This window comes from Garra rufa, chromosome 3, assembly GCF_049309525.1.
Source record: "Garra rufa chromosome 3, GarRuf1.0, whole genome shotgun sequence".
Lineage (NCBI taxonomy): Eukaryota > Metazoa > Chordata > Actinopteri > Cypriniformes > Cyprinidae > Garra > Garra rufa.
In genome coordinates this window covers 6,958,182-6,980,448 of record NC_133363.1, presented here as the reverse complement: position 1 = coordinate 6,980,448, position 22,267 = coordinate 6,958,182, and the positions used below count along the sequence as shown (strand labels likewise).

The 22,267-nt window shown below is 31.3% G+C and overlaps 1 protein-coding gene across 1 annotated transcript in view; it reads left to right on the top strand.

Moving 5' to 3' along the window:
* The window catches only part of LOC141330870 (adhesion G protein-coupled receptor A3-like), a 33,209-nt gene that overhangs the window by 4,054 nt on the left and 6,888 nt on the right, over positions 1–22,267 (top strand). Inside the window, exons 2-11 of the mRNA XM_073835650.1 lie at positions 1,108–1,179; positions 9,322–9,393; positions 9,728–9,888; positions 11,977–12,190; positions 13,970–14,134; positions 15,715–15,916; positions 17,196–17,345; positions 19,266–19,427; positions 21,393–21,593; positions 21,755–21,962. Coding sequence (XP_073691751.1) covers positions 1,108–1,179; positions 9,322–9,393; positions 9,728–9,888; positions 11,977–12,190; positions 13,970–14,134; positions 15,715–15,916; positions 17,196–17,345; positions 19,266–19,427; positions 21,393–21,593; positions 21,755–21,962 — 1,607 coding nt within the window. The remainder of the gene's footprint in view (positions 1–1,107; positions 1,180–9,321; positions 9,394–9,727; positions 9,889–11,976; positions 12,191–13,969; positions 14,135–15,714; positions 15,917–17,195; positions 17,346–19,265; positions 19,428–21,392; positions 21,594–21,754; positions 21,963–22,267) is intronic.

Here is a 22,267-nt window from a genome sequence, read left to right as displayed (position 1 = left end):
ATATCAATAAATTCTGTACACAAATAATATTAAAGTAACACTTGCCAAGACCATAGAGGTATAAATTATGGTGTCATTTACAGCTCAATGGCTAAAATGAGTAATGTCATTATAATAATGTTAGATTATTATAATCAGTTTAATAGTTTTGTCATTTAGTTTCATTCTGAAGTGTGAGTTTGACGGTTGTATTTATGAAAGCTTTTTTCTACCACTGAATAAAAGAGTAAAAAAGTAATTGACTTTTTATCTCACAATTGTGACAAAGACGTTAAGATGTCCATGTAAAAAATGACTAGTGATTTTATGTCCATAGAAAGCACATTAAATGTAAGTAAAGTGTCTACTTTTAAGGTTTCAAATTAATTTTTGGAGAATAAATTGTTCAAACTTGGTTGAAATTGTTAAATTGTCATTCAGTGTAACACTATGTATGTAAAAATGCAAACAACATGCTTATTCTGACTTGTGCATCTTAAAAAAATAGATAAAAGAGTAAGGGTGCATATTAAATGTTATTGTGTTTTAAATTAGTAAACAAATTCTTACTGGCAAATGGGCAAATTTTCAAAATGTTGTAATAGAATTACAACTAATTTGTATTTGGCTTGAAAATAATTTGTCTTTTTATATGTCATAAATTGATTTTTGTTGTAAATATGCCTGACAACACTGTTACTCTGAATGACATTTTAGTGGGTGTCTTCTGTAAATTAGAGGAAAATGTATGATATTTATTTTTTGCTCAGAAAAACAAAAACAAAAATGCAATTAAATTAAACTAAACTTTTTAATGTGTTTTTTTTTTTTTTTTTTTGAAAAAACAAAAACAAAACAAAAAATAATTTAAAGGAGTATTACACTTCTTGTTTTTATGCTTAAACCCTTTTTCGTCTTTGACCCATGTACCTTCTTTTATTCATAGTATTTGGATAAGAAGACTATTAAAATACTTGAAAATGTTGCAAATTGCATGTGATTTGTATGTATTAGTTAACAATTTAATGAAATGTTTTATATGTGGACAAACCCGGGAAAGAAATATTAAGTAGTAGTGCTTCTGTACGAGTTTACACAACACTGACTCTTATCTTGTGTACCTTGCAGAGACTTGTCCAAAAACCTGATCGGCTGCCTCCATGTGGACGTCTTTAAAGGCCTCACAAACCTTGTTAAACTGTAAGTCATGATTTTATCTGTACTATATGAGCTTAAAATGGTAAATTCTTTGAAAAAAAAAAAAAAAAAAAAAATGTTTTCAATATAATGAAATAAATTCATGGAAAAATTGGTTATATATAGTATTGTAAGGCACGTTTATACAGTTATGCAGCCAAGTTGTAAACTGCAGCTATGGTCAAATGTTTGCATTCTCCTTTCAGAATCTGCAAAATGTTAATTATTTTAGCAAAATTCATGTTATTGTTTATTTAGTACTGACCTGAATAAGATATTTCACATAAAAGATGTTTGCATATAGTCCACAAGAGAAAATAATACTTAAATTTATAACAATGACCCTGTTCAAAAGTTTACATCCCTTTGATTCTTAATACAGTTGTTACCTGAATGATCCACAGCGGGGGTTTTTTTTTTTTTTTTTTTTTTTTAGTGATAGTTGTTCATGAGTCCCTTGTTTGTCCTGAACAGTTAAACTTCCAATAAACAACAAACAATGACTGTATGATTTTGAGATCCATCTTTTCACACTGAGGACAACTGAGGGACTCATATGCAACTATTACAGAAGGTTCAAACACTGATGCTCCAGAAGGAAACATGATGCATTAAGAGCCTAATCTTTTGAACAGAATGAAGACGTGTACATTTTTCATATTTTGCCTAAATTAGGGCTGCTTGTTTATGGCAAAATCATAATCACGATTATTTTGGTCAAAATTGTAATCACTATTATTTAACATGATTATGAGTGGGTCTGGAACTTTATATGATTGATTAATTTAAAGATAGCAATACAATAAAAAATTAAACTGATTTCTTGGGGGGTATTTAATGTAATTAATTGAACGTAAAATAAAACGGCATAGTCTTCATTGTAAGAATTACACATGCTTTGTTTCTTATAAAAACAGCAAAAGTCCTTTTAAGAGCAGTGAGTGATTTTGGCAGAAGGAATATTACTTGTGGCCACATTCAGAGCTACACGGATCCAATATACTGTTACACACGTATTTACATTCTCAACTGTTTGTTAATTTCAGACATAACTGATGAAGGTTTACACAAATAATCACCAAATGCCGCATTTTGACACACATTTGCATGTATTTGACCGTTCCGGTACGCATCTAAACGTTCACTTCTCTGTGTTCTGTTCAGTCTCTGAGTGCATACGCAAAACAGCGCAAATTCTCTTTCGTGCTTTTAAAAACACAACATCAAATAAACATTAATAAATCAAGCACGTCACATTACATGCAAGTCATGTTACATGATTTTATTGATTTACATGTGAAATTGGGCTTTTATGGAGGAGCGAAAGCACACAAAGGGAGCAATAATAGTTTTTATCTCGATTATTGTATTTTCATAATCGTTTGAAGCTGAAATCGAAACTGAATTTCGATTAATTGCACAGCCCTAGCCTAAATTAGGGATGCACCGATCCGACTTTTTCAGTCCCGATACCGATACCTGGGCTTTGTATATCTGTCGATACTCGATACCGATCCGATACCATTGTTGAATTAATAATAAACTGCATACCTTCCACTTTATTTCTTCCTTCCACCATGTAGAAGAAACTAAAGGCACCAAACTTTCCTAACTAAACATTACTTTCCTAACTAAGACAAAACAGATGTAATGTATTGAATACTTATTTATTTGTTATTTAAAGAACAATTGTGCATTCAAATCGAAAATAGAATGTAATCAAACTTCTTTAAAATAAATTTAAATAAATAAAATGTAGTAGTAGAAACAAAAGTGTATTGGTCAAACATACAATAGTAATCAAACAAGTTACCAAACATTATAAAGAAGTATCTCTAAAGATCCTACTAAAGAAGTAAGAAGTATCATTATAAATGAAGTATCTCCACACAGCCGACTCTTTGGCTCGCTCCAACTGTTCCAGCATGCGAGACACGTGCTGCTAATGAATGACGTAGGATCTGATGCGACGCTGCAACCTATATTTACAGTTACTGGCTGCGACGGAGGAACAAAAAAAAAAAAAGAGAAAAAAAACTGGATCGGCCTGTGGATCTGTTAATTTTTCCGATCCCCAATCCAGCTATTTTTTCAATATCGGGGCCGATATCTGATCCTAATATCGGATCGGTGCACCCCTAGCCTAAATGTCATATTTTTTTTTACAATTTAGTACTGCCCTTCAGAAGCTATAGAAGATACTTACAGAAAAAAAAATTAATTCAATTTACCCTGGTCTTCAAATTTCAATGCATCGCATTTCGTTCTGGAGCATCAGTGAGTGTTTGAACCTTCTGTAATAGTTGCATATGAGTCCCTCAGTTGTCCTCAGTGTGAAAAGATGGATCTCAAAATCATAGTCATTTTTGGAAAGTGTTCAAATATGCAAAAATGCTGGGGAAAAAAAAAATTTGGTGGGACCCGAATGATTTTTCTGAAGAACAGCGGGCAGTTTAACTGTTCAGGACAAACAAGAGACTCATGAACAACTATCACTAAACAAAAACAAAAAACACAGCTGTGGATCATTCAGGTAACGACACTGTATTAAGAATCAAGTGTATGAAAACTTTTGAACAGAGTCATTTTTAATAAATTATTTTCTCTTGTGGACTATATGTGAACATATTTTATGTGAAATATATTATTCAGATCAGTACTAAATAATAAATAACATGCATTTTGTATTATCCCTCTTATTTTAGTAAACAATTTTGCAATTCTCAAAGGGGGGTGTAAACTTTTGAGCCCAACTGTAGCAACAAAAAGTCACGCTCTTTTAGTGTAAAGCAAATCCACCTTATAATGCAAATATATACTGATCTATCCATTCCTCGGTCTGTCGATTCGTCCATCTCCCTCTCGGTTTATTTGCCGATTTTCATATTAGATTGCGATGATGAGAACACGAATGTCATTGGTGGTGTTTGGCTGAGATTCATTAGCCTAATTACCCTTCACAGAATGCTAAAGCTCATAACAGGTGTTGTTAGATGAGCGTGTTAACGCCGGCGTCCCGTGAGTGCAGCGACAGCTGCTGGTGTAACAGTGAGCGTCGTCTTCACCTGCTGAAGGTGAACATTAGACCTGATCCAGTCATTTCAATTAAGACAGCAGCTGAAACTGAACAGATTTCATCCCAAACAGATGTGATGTCAAGGGTATACAGGAAAAATTGAAAACATAAACTGTTTGTAATGAGGCTTTTTAGTTTAATATGTTAATGGATCCCACTTGAATAAATGGGAACAAAATTACAGTCCTTATTTATTTTTTTCCATTTTAGACAACAGATATGACACTTTTGACCCGATGGTTAAGAAAGGTGTCCATAAAATATTAAAATAATTTACTAGTTTTCACAAATGTTATTTATTAGCACTTTTTAAGACACTTAACTTTTATTGGTGTCTTATTTTTTTTTATTTAGGTTAAGTTTTTTTTTTTTGTTTTTTTTTTTATATTTATTTTTGGACTTTTTTTTGCCATTCTAGACAACCAATATGAGACTTCTGCCCCAGTGGTTTATTTATTCACTTTTCAAGACACTTAACTTTTATAGGTTTCGTTAATAATTTTTTTTTTTTTTTTTTTTTTTTTGGCCATTGTAGACAAAAATATATAACACTTCTGCCCCAGTGGTTAAGAAAGTTATTCACCAAATATTACAATTTAGTATAATTTAATAATAGTAGTAATAATAATCATATTTATTTATCATTTTCTGTTTTTGTTTAATTGTAGTTAAAGTTTTAGTAATTTATTTTTTTGTTTGTAATTTTTCTAATTTTTTAATGTATTTTTTTATAGGTTTTATTAATATTTTTTTTCAAGACACACAAGGACACCTTAAACAATATAAAACTAAAAATACATTTTTGAAGTTATAAGTAGTACAATACTTTTGTATCATTGAGATGCTATTATAGTTTATTAATGTTTAGAATTGTTGTGTTATTTTAGTTAATTTTAGTAATTTGTAATCTTTTTTTATATTTATTTGATATATATTTTGTAAAATACATTTGAACTATTATATATTTAATTAAGATTTGTTTTTTTTTATATTTTATATATTATTTATATGCATATTCTTTTTTTATTTTTTCTGTTTTGGTTAAATTTTGGTAATAGTTTTTCATTTGGTTTTTGTTTGTAATTTTTATATATTTTTTTTTTTATATTTTTTATAGGTTTCATTCAATTTTTTGTTAGGTTATATTCGTATTTGTGTGTGGTTATTTTTTTTATTTTTTTTTATTTTTTTATTTTTTATTTTTTTATACATTTTATGTGTTTTTTATTTATTTATTTTCTTGCCATTCTAGACAACAGATGTGACACTTTTGCCCCAGTGGTTAAGAAAGTTGTCCACAAAATAATATAAAAAATCTTAAAATAATTTACCAGTTTTCACAGATATCCAGGGGCAGTGTGTTATTTCATAATAATAATAATAATAATAATAATCATCATCATTTTATTTATCAGCACTTTTGAGATGCTATCATAGTTTTTAATAATATAAAAAAAATGTGTTTTATGTTATTTTAAAGTTTTAGTTATTTGTTTGAAATTATTCTGTTATCTATTTTTAAATATATTTTTTATAGTTTTCATAAATATTTATGTTTTATTATTTTATATATATACTGTATTTATTATTACAGATTTTTTGTTTCATTTTTAGTATTTTATTTGAGTAAATCAAAATAGACTAAATGAAAATGACAAATGTTGCAAATAGCTGAAATAAAATACTAATTAGGGCCCGAGCCCAAAAGGGCGAAGGCCCTATTGTTCTTCTAAGGGTTATTATTTTTTTTTTTTTTTTTTTTTTTTTTTCTTTTTTTCAACCTTACGGGCACTTTTGGGGGCCTTAACATACTCAAAAACTCTTGAAAATTTGCACACACGTCGGAATCTGCGGCCATCAGGACGCCAAAGAGGCTGGGACCCGGGCGTGGTTCAGGGCCTCTACAGCGCCCCCTGGAACACAGTTTGAAAACTTGATGTACTGCGCACACATACTTGCATGTATTGATATGAAACTCGGTACACATATAGATCTCACTGAGCCAAACAACTTTTGTACTCTATGTCATGGGCTCCACGCAACAGGAAGTGAGATATTTAGGGCTGTTTAAAAAGCGCATGCTCTGGAATTTAACGTACTCCTCCCAGGAATTCCATGGGATTGTCACCAAACTCGGTCAGCATGATCTCAAGACATTGGGGACGCTAAATTGCGAGGAGATTTTTGATATCTCGAACGGTTTGGCCGTGGCAAGGCGACAAAGTTATGGCGAGAAATGAGAAACAGGAAGTGTCTAATAACTGTTGATCACATTGCCTGATTCTGATGAAACTTCACCAGTTTGTTCGTTGTATGATGCCGATTCCATAAATGTGACTATTATGAGTCAAAGTTATAGCGCCACCAACTGGCAGCAGGAAGTGTGTCATTTTCAAAATGCTTTGATATCAGCCTCTTAATTTTACTCGATTTTCTTTAAACTTCATCAAAATCATGTCAAAACACGGCCGATAAGAATATGTAAAGGGGTCGATGATAAATCGAATGCTGTTGCCATGGCAACATGTCAAACTTTAAAATTAGATTCCTGTCTTTTCGAGGCAGTTAACATGCTTAGAATTTCATGAAACTCAACACACACATCAATATTAATGATAGTTAGACACTGGCAAAAGGTCATAAATGGGCGTGGAGCAGGCACTCTATAGCGCCATCTTTTGACAAAAGTTGGGGGGTTAGTTTTTCCTACAGTCACTAAACTCTGTACATATATTAATCTCATCAATTTGGACAACTTTCTAAATCAAACTCATTAGCTGAGACCAACAGGAAGCCGGCTATTTTGATTTGAATGTGGATTTTTGGAAAAATCAGGCTGTAAACAAATGCACACTACTTCTAAGAACAACCAGCTGTTCACACCAAACTTTTTTAACATGAAGAGAATATTCTGAAGATGTTAAATTGCAACCGGATTTTGGATATCTTGAACGGTGTGGACGTGGTGATTTTTTAAAGATATAGTAAAAAATATTTTTATATCTTTAAAGTGCAGCATCCAAACTCTTTAAAACTTTTTTCACACAGAGATCTAATCATTCTGAGCAAGTGCTGGAAATAAAAAATGTATACAAGCTTCTATGAATTAAAGAAAATTTAAAAAAGAACTCAGAAACCTGCTGTCACTCTGGTGAATGTCTCTACAGTATGTGTGTGCGTTCAGTCAGGCACAGAGAAGCTCATTATTGCAGGGGGGAGGGGGGAGAGGCAGAGAGGGTGACAGAGTAGAGAGCCATCCTACAGACCATCTTTGAACAAAATGCACATACTGTATGTAGTGTAATTACATAAATATGTCTGATCTTTGATAGTCTGATATTTTGAGAAAATATAAAGGGTCACTAAGTCTTTCATTGTTCATTTTTTGCAGTTGTTGTTTTTTATTTATTTTTTACTTAACTGTACCATGAACTTGTCATATTCAGTCACATAGCAAAAGATTTTAAAAAATACAACTTTTTAGCATGATCAATTTATCTTCATTGATAGACAATATTTACATAGTGTTATTTATTGAATATAAAATCATAATAATAAAAAATTAAGACAAACTTTGACAACAAAACAAACGTTACTGTTATCTCTTCAAAACATCTGAAAACCATAATTTTAAGATCAGTTATATATATGTATCACCCCGTTAAAATACTCAACTTGATTTTTAAAGATATTTTGAAAGAAAGCGTTTATAGAGCACTTTATTGTGTATTGCTGTACACCCACATGAACTGTGTTCATGTTCATGTTAATTCACTGTACATAAACTTTATATGAATACTTTTTTTTAGCTTAATATTAATTAACATTAATAAATGCTATTTATTTATTGGTCATGTTAACTGATATAGTTAATTTTAACAAATGAAACTGGATGGCAACATTTTATATTTTGTGTGTATGTGTCTGTGTGTTGATTTTAAAGTGTAACCCTTTCAATTCTGTAAACTTAAAATCCAAACTAGCAGATGGTTACTGTGACTGCATGTGCCAACTGGGCACCGTCTTCCTTATTGATTCTTAGTTATGACAACAATTGATTTTATACAAAAATATATTATACAAAAATTGTACAGATAGGTAACAATGACATTTAAGCAGAAGTGTTGGATATAAAGGAAGCAATAATAACATTTTACTATCATCATGAATTACATGTTCTTATTTGTAGCATACTGGTTCACAGTTGGCATCTATCTGAAGTCCTTGCATTGATTGCATTTAATTAAATCAACATTATATTTGGTCAGTCTGATCTTGAGGCCTTAGAGATGTTAAATTGTGAAGATCTTGAGTTTTCATTAAAGGGCATGTCCGTGGTGGCCTGACAAAGTTTGATGTTTCTGCATAGACATAGAAGTGGTTATAACTTAGCCTGAAAATGTCTGATCTGCCACAAAATTCACAGGTTTGGTAAGAGTCCTGGCCTGAAGACACCTAAAGACCAATATTCAGATATTATCATAGCGCCACTTGTTGGCAGCAGGATATCTCATATATTTCACTAACTCAAACACACCAAGGTCAATCTGCACCAAACTTCATATGTTTGATAATATTGCTGGCCTGAACACATCTACATGTCAATAATCAGTTATAGGCATAGCGCCACCAGCTGGCAGCAGCAATTTTGGCACATTTAAATGACTTATGACATATTTTTTCTATATTTACTGTATTAAAAGCATACTGCCCACCGATTGCTGTTTTCCTGAAGCCACCGGTCGGCGGTGAGCCCGGGTGCGAGGGCCCGTTCATCGCTGCTCGCAGCTTTAATATTTAGTTTTTTTTATATTTTTGTTTCATTTCAAGTAACATGTTTTGTGCTTTTGGTTGGAGTTAACCTTAATAGCCCTGAAATTACGTTGGAGTACATTTTACAAGCAAATACCATAATTAAGTTTTATCTTCTCTATTTCACATTTAATTCGTTACTGTTTGTTAATTTTATTTAATTTTTTTTTTTTCTGTGCAAAAATTACTCACGGTTTTAACATCAGTTTCCATTTAACATAGTACATTTTACTCATTAATTCTCTTTTTTATTGTAGCAACCTTTCAGAGAACAAGTTTTCTTCACTGTCCCAAGGGATTTTCGACAGCCTTGGCTCTCTGAAAATGCTGTAAGTGTTTTGTTTTTGTTTTTTTGCACACAAAATTGCAATGGCGGCACAAATGGCCATGTGCAACGCCTAAAATAAATTTGATTGCTGTTTATTAGTGCCTGTGTTCACAAAATTCATATTCATTAACTTAAACGCTTGCGATAAGGTTTCATAACACTTGGCATGTCTTCAAACATGTTTCTACTTTGATAGGGGACATCCAGAGTTTACCCTCGGATCTAAATTTAATGCATCCGTTGACCCACACTCAGTAGAAAGGAATGTTCTTGTGATCTTATCATTGGCACTGATGTGGTTTTTATGGTTTCTGAACATGCTATATACATTTTAGGGAGTTTGATAGCCCTTATCTTCTGTGCGACTGTAACCTGCAATGGTTGGTGGTCTGGATCAAAGAGAAGGCGATAGGGGTGAAGGAAACTCGCTGTTCGTTCCCTCGCTCCCTGCAGGGTCAGCTGATAACCTCGCTCAGACCTGAAACACTCACCTGTGGTAAGAATACACACTCACACACCTGTTTACTATCACACTAAAGATTATTCCACTAACTTCTGTTGTTTTTATAATGATGTTTTCTAACCCTCAGACAAATTATTTTATCTATCTTCTTATTTTCTACTTTAATTTTTTTTTTCTTTCCGCCACTGAATAAAAAATAAAAAAGGTAATTGCGACTTTTTTTCTTACAATTCTGACTTTTTTACTCAGAATAATGATATAAACTCACAATTGCGAGTTATAGTCAGAATTGTGAGAAATAAACTCTGAATTTTGAGAAATAAAGTCAGAATTGCAAGAGATGAACTCACAATTGTGACTTTTTTTCTTAAAATTTGCGAGTTTATATCTCACAATTGTAACTTTTTTTCTAAGAAAAGCGAGTTAAGTCAGAATTGTGAGATATAAACTTCAATTCTGAGAACATATTAGTCTTTTTTCATCTCAAACTTGGACTTTATAACTTACAATTGCAAGCTTATATCTCACTATTCTGAGAAAAGGTCACAATTGCAAGATACAAACTCGCAATCACAAAAGTTTTTATCTTGCAAATCTGACTTTATTTCTCACAATTGTGAGTTTATATCATGCAATTCTGAGAAAAAAACCATCAGAATTATGACTTTATAATTCGCGTTTGCAAGTTTGTATTTCATAATTCTAACTTTATAATATGCAGTTGCGAGTTTATATTTCACAATTCAGAGAAAAAAAATTCTGAATTGTTAAATACAAAAAAAGGCGAATTTAAACGTTTTTATCTTGCAATTCTGACTTTTATTTCTCGCAATTGTGAGTAAAAGGTCAGAATTGTGAGCTACAAACTTACTACTGCGAGAGGGAAAAAGTCAAAATTATGAGCTTTTATCTCGCAATTCTGACATTATAACTCACAATTCGGAGAAAAAAAGAGTTGTGAGATAAAAAGCCAGTTAGCTTTTTTTATTTTTTATTCAGTGGCAGAAATGGGCTTCCATAGTCCATGTTTTTAAATTGTATTTTCTTGTAAAATTGTACAATTATTTAAATGTAAATATCCTGATATCAACTCATTTGTTTACATTTATTTAAATATATTAAATATTTCTCATTATAATCAAATTATAAATATAATAAGTATACCTAAAAATTGGTTTGAATAACCAGTGTTATTTTGTTCTTGTTTTATTGTAGTATTTATTTGGAATATTTTGCTTTTTATAATATTAAAGATTATCATTATTTAGTATTATGTTAGTATTAGTTGTATTATAATTTTGTTTTATATATACATTGTTGAATTTTAATATTAGTAAATGTATTTGTGTATTAATTATTAAATATATTTCTTAGTTTCTAAAATGTGTGTTAAGTATTATTTACATACTATTATAGTGTTTACTAACATATTTTCAGTTTTCCTTTTAATGTTAGTTTAAGGTTTAGTTATTCTATTTGTGCTTTTGTCATTTTTATTTGTTTTTTTTATATATATTTCAGCTTTATTACATTTTTCTTTTTAAAAATCTTTTTTTAAGTGTTTTTTTAGTTATTTAAGTAGTTTAATTAAGTCATTTTAGCTTGATTTTAAATCATAAAAACAGTTTTTTATCATTGCATACATGAGCAAAAAAGGTCAGGTTTGGCCTACACTGTAACTAGATTAAATGAGAAGTGTTTCATTTAGTTGTATTTTAATGACATTGTGCAACATGTAGCCTGATAAGAGTAACCAGAGCTTTCTATGACCTGTGACATACTGCACATTAAATATCCAATGTTCATAGTAAAATTACACTGTTGCAAATAGTAGAAAACACAAGCATGTTTAGTTGATGACTTCCTGTTCCTTTACTAATGCAGACTCACTCTCCGACACTAAAAGCAAAGTAATCCTGCTATAAAAGACCTTCAGCCTTGTTTCAGGCCTCCCGTTTATGTTGATTTTGGACTTTTGTAACCATAGCTTGAGCAAGAACGACAATGAAACTGCACTCAGATCACTCATTAATGTCAGCTTTTGCACATAGTCGTCATCTGTGGCTCACCACAGCGTTTCTCTTTCTCTCTCCTTTGTTTCTCCTCCGTTCTCTATTTTAGACGCTCCTCTAGAGCTTCCCTCCTTCCAGATGACTCCGTCCCAGCATCAGATCGTCTTCCAGGGAGACAGCCTGCCGTTTCAGTGCATGGCGTCTTTCGTGGACGAGGACATGCAGGTTCTGTGGTATCAGGACGGGAAGATGGTGGAACCTGATGCCACTCAGGGCATCTACATTGAGAAAAGCATGGTGCAGAATTGCTCTTTAATAGCCAGGTAATAGAAACCAGCTGTGAAGGAGATGACAAACCCAATACTCACTGCAAAATGGCATTTTGGCACACTAGATACACATGAATCACACTATGAGCAGTGTTTGCCTTGGAGCATGACGATACAAATACCTGAAATATGAACTAACACTCGATCTGCCAACATTGTGCTAAAAAACTTCCAGAACTTAAAAAAAAGCAATGTATTGTTCTTAAAGGAAGAAAAATGTAGGTTGTGCAGCAACAGTATATTCTGCCAAAGCATCAATTATTATGTTATTTTAGTATTGTTGATACTATTATACAATTTATAAAAATAAAAGTATATATAATATAAAAAAAAAAAATATATATATATATATATATATATATAAATATAAAAACAAATTCAAAGCAGACTTTCATATTTTTATATAGGTTTTTTATATTAGTTTTTTAGCAATTTTAGAAATAAAAATAAAAGCTAATTTGAAATATTAATATTTTTAGTTTTCTTTATGTGTGTGTGTGTGTGTATTCTAACTAAAATAATATATATATATCTATATTAAAAAACTATGAAGGTCTGCTTAGAATTCTTATATATATATATATATATATATATATATATATATATATATATATATATATATATATATATATGTATATGTATATGTATATGTATATATATATGTATGTGTGTGTGTGTGTGTGTGTGTGTGTGTTCTAACTAAAATAATATATATATATATCTATATTAAAAAAAAAACTATGAAAGTCTGCTTAGAATTCTTTCTCTCATATATATATATATATATATATAAAAGAATTCTAAGCAGACATTCATAGTTAGAGAATATATATATATATATGTATATATGTATGTGTATGTGTGTGTGTGTGTGTGTGTGTGTGTATTCATTCTAACTAAAATAATATATATCTATGTGTATATATATTATTTTATTATTTTTTGAAAGTCTGCTTAGAAATTATATATAGAATTTTTTTTAAAGAATTCTAAGCAGACTTTCATAGTTTTTTTTATAAAGATTAGATATTTACTATTTATATTTATTATATTCGTTTTTAGCAATTTTACTAAAGACACTTAAATTAAACATTTGTAATTTTTAGGATAAGCAGTTTTATAAGTATAAGAGGTTTTTCATCAAAAAAAGGTGACTTTTCATCTCACAATTTTCACAGATTTTTTTTTCACAGATGTCACAATTTTGACTTTTCTGAATTGCATTATATAAACTCACAACTGGAAGTTATGTAGTCAGAATAGTGAAAAATAAACTTGTAATTGTCTATTTTTATCTCAGAATTGCAATTCTGACATTATAACTAGCAATTGCAAATTTCAATTCTGAGGAATAAGTCAGAGTTGTGAGATGCAAACTCGCATTTCCATGAAAAAGTCAAAATTACTAGTTTATATTTTGCTATTCTGACTTTATAACTTTATATCATGCAATTCAGAGAAAAAAAAAGTCATAATTTTGAGTTTGATACAATTCTGAGGGGGAAAAAATACTTTTTTTTTTTTGATTCAGTGGTGGAAACAGGCTTTTATAGAATATAGCAAAAAGATTTCTATAAATCTCTTATTTTTTCAGTTTTAGTAATTTTAGTACTTTATCTAAAACTTGTTTCAGTTAGTTCCGAGGCATGTTTCTGATTTTTAGTTTTTTATTAAATATTCAGTTTATTTTTTTCAGCTTTATTTCAAATGATTTTAAATAGCTTTTCTTCCAAAGCAACATTTTTTTGTCTGGTTTTATTTCTCCTCACACAGCGCCTTGACCATTTCCAACATCCAGCCGGGATTCACTGGAAACTGGGAGTGTCGCGTTCGCACCAGTCGAGGAAACAACACTAGGACGGTCCACATTGTAGTTTTGGAGAGTTCTGCCAAATACTGCTTGCCAGATCGGGTGTCAAACAACAAGGGGGAGTACAGGTGAGTTTAATGAACATCTGATCATTGCTGTTTAAAGTTTGGTGTCACTAAGAAAGTATTTGAAATCTCTTATGCTCACTAAGGCTGTGCAAGTTTATGTCTCATAATTCTGACTTATGAGAGAAAAAGTCGCAATTACCTTTTTTTATTTTTTATTCAGTGGCGGAAACGGGCTTCCATAGTATGTTTTTAATTTGTATTTTCTTGTACAGTTTGCTATTATTTAAATGTAATTAAATTAATTTGAATATATTTCTCATTATAATCACTAATTATGTATAAAAGTATAATAACACTATACTTATTAAGATTTGATTTGAATAATCAGTGTTATTTTTGTTTTATTGTAGTATTTATTTCAAATGTTATGAGATAAACTCGCAATTAAGTCGGAATTGTGACTTTTTTCTTAAAATTGCAAGTTTATAACTCGCAATTCTGACTTTATATCTCGTAATTGTGAGTTTATATTATGCAATTCTGAGAAAAAAGTCAGAACTGTGACTTTTTCTATATAGATCTATAAAGAAATCAGTTTTTTTGGTTTTTAGTACTTTAACAATTTATTTAAAGACACTTATTTAAAATATTATAGTTTAAATAAAAATAAATAAATAAATAAAATAAAGTCAATTTTGACTTTTTTTCTGAATTGCATTATATAAACTCACAACTGCAAGTAACACAGTCAGAATAGTGAAAAATAAACTTGTAATTCTCACTTTTTATCTCAGAATTGCAATTCTGACATAACTTGCAATTGCGAGTTTGTAGCTCACAATTCTGAGGAATTGGGTCTGTCACTAAGACTTGTTTTTGAAAGTATTTGAAATCTGTTATGCTCACTAAGGCTGTGTTTATTTAATCAAAATAGAGTAAAAAAAAGTAAAATAATATTACAATTTAAAATAACTTTTATCTATTGTAATATATTTTAAAATGTAATTTATTCCTGTGATGCAATGCTGAATTTTCAGCATCATTGCTCCAGTTGCAGTGTCACATGATCCTTCAGAAATCATTCTATGGTGCTGATTTATTGCTTAAGAAATGTTTCTTATTGATGTTAAAACATTTTTTTCTGCTTTGTCTTTGGATAAATAAATGAAAATATAATTATATAAATGTATTTACTGTCACTTTTGATCAATTTAAAGCTTCCTTACTGAATAAAAGTATTATTTTCTTTCAATAAAATCTTCCTTACCCCAAACTTTGCATTGTTGAAAGTAACACTGATTGCTCACCATGTACCTTAGGTACTTTCAAAGCAGTATAAATATGATTGGCATAGATTTTGTACATGATTTGTCTATAACTTGCTGGCTATATCAAAACAAATGTTAAAATGTTCCTTATTCTTTAGCTCTTCGCTGCGCTCTAGTGGTAACAGATCTAAGTGATGCATATTAGTGCACAAGCTGAAACTTTCATTTATTTTTGGACTTATTTTTTCATTGCATATTCTAATTCAAACAAATATATTCCTATTCAAGGCTATTTATTTCTATGCAACATCACAGACAATTTGGTATTTTCTTTCTTGTGCATTAACATTTATTTAACATGTCTGTATGCAGATGGCCTCGGACTCTGGCTGGCATTACGGCATACTTGCCCTGTAAACGGCAGGTGAGCGGAGCCGGCATTTACTCGGGCAGCTCGGCGGAAGAGCGACGTGCGTGGAGGCGATGTGACCGCAGTGGACAATGGGCGGATGATGACTACTCACGCTGTGAATATATGAAAGACGTCACGCGTGTGCTTTATATCATCAACCAGGTACAGGACTGTAACTGTGTCAGTCGAAATAGTTACTTCTCATAATGCAACACTTCTAGTGCTTAAGGCAAGACACTGCAGGTGAATAGGGTAAAAAAAAATTAACTAATAGTTATCACCTTACTTACGTAGTTGCTTGATTGCATTGATAATTGCAAGCATTTTTTGTATTACAAGTTTTCTAAAATGTTAGGTTTTAATATGCAAATGAGGCATTATTTAATGAAATATGCACTAATTTGCATACATTTCTAGTTCAAAAATCTAAACACTGGATGAAATCAGTTTTAAAATTCTTGTTTATTTTTTTGACATATTAGAGTCAAATGTTTTTACAGAGGGAATTTTGGGTCTCATTTCGTCACAACATGATTCAGAATATGCTTAGAGCGGGCAGAAAACAATATATTTTTTACAATTTTTGGGGAATAAAATGTTGTATAAAATCAAGCAAATCATATATGTGACCCTGGACCACAAAACCAGTCATAAGGTTAAATTTTACAAAACTGAGATGTATACATCACATGATAGCTCAATAAATAAGCTTTCTATTGATGTATGGTTTGTTAGGATAGGACAATATTTGGCCGAGATACATCTATTTGAAAATCTGGAATCTGAGGGTGCAAAAAAATCTAAATACTGAGAAAATCACCTTTAAAGTTGTCCAAATTAAGTTCTTAACAATGCATATTACTAATCAAAAATTACATTTTGATATATTTATAGTATGAATTTTACAAAAAAAATCTTCATGGAACATGATCTTTACTTAATTTCCTAATGATTTTTGACATAAAAAAAAAAAAAATCAATAATTTTGACCCATACAATGTATTTTTGGCTATTGCTACAAATATACCCCAGCGACTTAAGACTGGTTTTGTGGTCCAGGGTCACATATGAACAAATCCCTCTGTTAAAACTTTCAGGATATAGACAGGAATAAAAATGTAAAGTTTGGTGTGTGTAAGTGCTACTGAAGTGGAGATTTATGGCTCAGTTTAGAAGAAAAAACTCATTTTGAGAAAACGGCCTTTTAAAAATATGTATTGCAATTGAAATCTGTTGACACAATTAGATAAAGTGCTATAAAAGAAACACTTATCAGTGTCTTTTGGGTGTTTTCTTTCCACTAGTTTGAAAAAACACTTTAGGAAAAATCTCAAACTTGACAGATGCATGGAAAAACTGTGTTTGCCTGCAGTGTCTCTCCTTGATGTGAGATGTGCTTGATTTTTTTTACTTAACTTTGGTTTATTTTTTTGAATGTCAGATGCCTCTGAATCTGACCAATGCGGTTCAGACGGCTCAGCAGCTGTTGGCTTACACCGCAGAGGCACCCAACTTCTCTGACAAGGTGGATGTGATCTTTGTAGCTGAAATGATTGAAAAGATCGGCAAGTTTGCAGAGAAATATAAAGAGGTGAGTGAAAGCAATTCAAGCCATAAAGGGGAAGAAGGTCTGTTCTGAATAATGTTTTTTTTCCTCTGTGCAACCCAAAAGTGTAACATTTTAAACTGATCTGTAATCAGCTTCTTTTTCATAAACACTTGAATCATTTTGAGACGCATCACATTCACGTAATGCCTTAAATCCAGGCCATTTAAAGCGGGGCCTCAAGAAATAAAAAAAATAAATAAAAATTAATAAAGATATTTGTTATATTGACCTCCTCAACTGTTGTTCAGTGAAGAACCAGGATTCCCACAATCTTGGAATACCTGAATATTTAGAATTTTAAAAATTTGAGAATTTAAAAAAGGAAGTGTGATTTTTAAATTGTACATTTTAAAAAATTATTCTAAATTCAAATCTGCTGACAGTGTTATCTTAGTAATATTTATATAATACTATGTTTTTTATTAGCTTTTACTTTTATATTTTTATAGTTTAATTATTAATCTTTATATATGTGTATGTGTGTATGTTTGTATGTATAAGGTAATAACAGATATATAGACATTTTAAGTTAAGTTTAACTTAACAGATTTTAGTATTCAGCAGTGTTATTGTTAAAACTAATGCCATTTTGAAAAATTCTGCAATTGAGATAAAAGAATTGGTAGAAGAAAAAAATCTATTATTGGCAAGGCAACACTTAAGTAATTAAGTAGTAATATAGAAATTAAATGAAAATAAATATTAAAATAAAAAGTAAATAAATCATAAATAAATGACGCTTTTTGCATTTTTCCTATATATTTTTTGTTTATTTGTTTTAGTTTAATTTTAGCTTTATTTCAGTTAATTACCAATGCCATTTCAAATTTTTCATTTCAAACGGTTTTATTTTAGTATTTCATTAGATACTTTTATTTTATTTCTGCATTATTTCACTTATTTTTTTATAGTTATAATCAGAATTCTCAGAATATATATTTAGATATTTATTTTAAATATTTTTGTATTGCTAATTTATTTCTTTTTTATTTTTAGTGCTTTAAAGAAAAAAAACTAAATGCTGCCTTTTGTATCTAATAATTCCTTTATTTTATTTCAGCTTTATTTCAGTTACTGAAAATGATTTTTAATAGTGTTAGTCTACAATAAAATCTGTTATGGTGAACTTAACTTAAAATGCCTAATATTATTTTTAACTAGAAGACGTTGAGTAAAACACAAAAATCCTTAATCATGGGACCTTTGGAAGTTATAGTGTACAATAAAGCCACTTTGAGTCAAAAAGGATGAAACGGCATTACAATTCGCCACCTCAGTTTGTGACTCTCCTCATCTCTGGAGAACAAAACAGGCTTTTACAGTTGAATCAGTGAGGAGAGGGACAGATAGGATCAGAATGGAGGGATTTGGACACTGGGCCACAGAGGAACGAAGAACCTATTTTTCAGGATCAGGTTGCACTTCACTCAGTGTTGAGGGGAAATGTTATCATGTAACACCTGCGCAAAAATTCAACGTCTCACATATTGCAAGGGCACCTTATTAAATTCGACTTGCCTTGCAATTTTGCGTTAGTTCTGTAATTTTGTTTAGAAATTTAGATTGTGTTGAGTTGACAAAGAAGAGGCTGTTTAGCTCTTTCAGCATTGTTTTTGGCTAACGTTCGCAGTGTGCATTCCTCCAGCATGGGAAAGTCGGACACATCCCAGTGATCACGTTTTAGTTCTTCCTAAAACATTAACCCATTAACATTTTTCTGAGTGTGATGTCAGGTTTTGCTCATTTCAGGAATGCAGTTGTGAAGCAGTCAAGTTTTGAATGCACTGAATGAGTATGCAGTGTGTTTGTGGGTATAATGCAGGCCTGAAGGGATCATCGGGTGGTGAATGGCTGGCTGGGTGGGTGTGCATGCATTGTCTCTAACTGCATTTCCTCTCTCAGCTGGGAGATGTGATGGTGGATATCTCCAGTAATCTGATGCTGGCTGATGAGCGAGTGTTATGGATGGCTCAGAGGGAGGCGCGGGCTTGCTCACGTATCGTTGAGTGCCTGCAGAGAATTGCCGTTCTGCGAATCAGTAATGGCGCCCTGGCCTATTCTACAGTGAGTATTGACAAAATCACTTCAATTGTGTGTTTTAAAAGTACTGTGTTTTAAATCATGTTCATTTGTTTTAAGCTTTTATTTTTATTTTTATTTTATATGCTTCAGTCATTTTTTTTGTTTTTTTTTTATTTTACTTTTATGTAATATTTATGTTTTGTTTTATATCTGCTTTATTTCTATTAACAAAAATGTTTTTTTTTATAGTATTAGTCAGAGAATTCCAGAAGTTTTTTTAAATTTTAAATAAATCACTTTAGAAACATTTTTTAAAAATATATAATAATTATAAGTAAATAAATAAATAATATAAGAAGTTAATTTGCAAACATTTTCAATAATCTCAGTCAAACTGCAGTTGGTTTATTTCGATTAAGTAAAAATAGCAAAAATAATACAGCTAACACAATAGAACAATAAAAACGTGATAACATAATAAAAACATGATTTATCCAATTTTGCGAATACACTCTTTATATGTAGAAATAAACATATTATAATAATATAATACAAACAAATTTGTTTTTAACCCTCCACATGCTTTGATTTCTGTGTTTTTACAAATTAACTATACAAATACAATACAAAATTATTTTGAGTACTTCAAGATTAGGCCTCTTACAACTGATTGGTATATAATTTAATAAATAAATAAATACATATGCAAGGATTTTCATTTTGTGCATTCTAACAGCAAGGCTTAAAAAGTCTGAGCTACTAGAAAAACAGTAATTTCTTACATCAATTGGAAAGAATATGTTCAGATCAGATTTGTGCAGAATATAAAAATAATAATTTCTATATTCAATGTTAAACCCTTTTCAAGCCATTTTCAAACACAAAATATAGCTTACACTAAATAAGTGTCTTCTGCTCCCAGTGGCTGCAGTTTTGTGATCAAAAAAAGAAAGAGAACAGAAATATTGTGATTTTATTTTTTTTGCAGTTTAAAAAAGCAATTTTATGTTATTTATGTGCTCAAATCTGAATTTTCAGCATCATTACTCCAGTCTTCAGTGTCACATGATCCTTCAAAAATCATTCTAATATGCTGATTTGATCAAGAAAAAAATTCAGATTATTTTAGCATCTTTAACTACCATGTACTGACACTAAAATTAAATTTAAAAATGCCTGAATATAATTACATATGTAATTTCTATGTTTACATCTATAATTACACTTTTGAACCAACTTGTAGCCCTTAACCCACACTTAAACCTAAACTAAACCTAACCAAACCACCAAATCTGTCCCTAACTTTAACCGTATCCAACCTCAGTAGTGCTTTGCAATACAACATGAACACAGTAAGTATACTGTACCTAGCACGCGATACTTAAACACCTAATATAAAATGGGACCAAAATCTTTTGTAACATTATAAATGTGACCCTGGACCACAAAACCAGTCTTAAGTCGCTGGGGTATGTTTGTAGCAATAGCCAAAAATACATTGTATGGGTCAAAATTATTGATTTTTCTTTTATGCCAAAAATCATTAGGAAATTAAGTAAAGATCATGTTCCATGAAGATTTTTTGTAAAATTCCTACTATAAATATATCAAAATGTAATTTTTGATTAGTAATATGCATTGTTAAGAACTTAATTTGGAGAACTTTAAAGGTGATTTTCTCAGTATTTTGATTTTTTTGCACCCTCAGATTCCAGATTTTCAAATAGATGTATCTCGGCCAAATATTGTCCTATCCTAACAAACCATATATCAATAGAAAGCTTATTTATTGAGCTTTCATATGTATACATCTCAGTTTTGTAAAATTTAACCTTATGACTGGTTTTGTGGTCCAGGGTCACAAATGTCTTTACTGTCACTTTTGACCAATTAACTGCATCCTCGTGGAATACAAGCAACAAAAAAGTGTACGTTGTATGAGAAAAGTTTAAAGGTAACCTTGTTTTCAGAGTCTTTCAGTAACATGTATTCTCGTCTGTTTCACAGAACTCTCATAACATTGCTCTGGAGGCTCATGCCATCAAGGCCAGCAGCTTCAATGGGATGACCTGCACTCTGTTCCAGAAAGTCTCACCGGAGCGCACGGCCATGGCCCATTTCTCTCCCCGAGACCCCGACATCAACCTAGAACGCCAGCTCAGCTTCAAATGCAACGTGACCAGCAACCTGTCTGCGCTGGCTCTCAAAGTAAGCGTTTCGTCTCAGGCACTTCCTGTGCGTGTACAGTTGTTCTGTCATAACTTATAAGGCGAGTGCTTCTTCAAACCCAGAAGTCCAATAAAGCTGTGGAAGCAGGAACATATCCATCATGCTGTGACAGTAACGTTATTGCATCTCCACATCTGCAGAACACCATCGTGGAGGCGTCTCTACAGCTTCCCCCGTCTCTCTTCTCATCTCTGGGAAGCTCGGGTCAGGCTGAAGAAGCCGTCTATAAGCTGCACCTGCTGGCTTTTCGTAACGGCAAACTCTTTCCTCCGACGGGCAACTCCACCCTCCTGAGTGACGGCAGTAAGAGGAGGAGTGTGGTCACACCTGTGATCCTCACAAAGATCGGTAAGAGCACACTGCTGATTTTTACCGCCTTGGGCGAGATCAGACATGCGCTCAAACCCACACAAACTCTTCATTGTTGCTGTTGTACAATATTTCTACTTGGATAGAAAGCAAAAAAAATTACAACAGTCAAAGCACTTCTGTTATACTTACCGTTATACTTAAGTCACATGCCTTGGTTGTACACACCAGGGTTATTATTTGAAATAAATAAAACTGCAGTTGCTTAAAATCAAATCAATTAACCATTAACTATTAATAATTAAAAAAAAAAAAAAACTTAAAGGAACACTCCACTTTTTTTG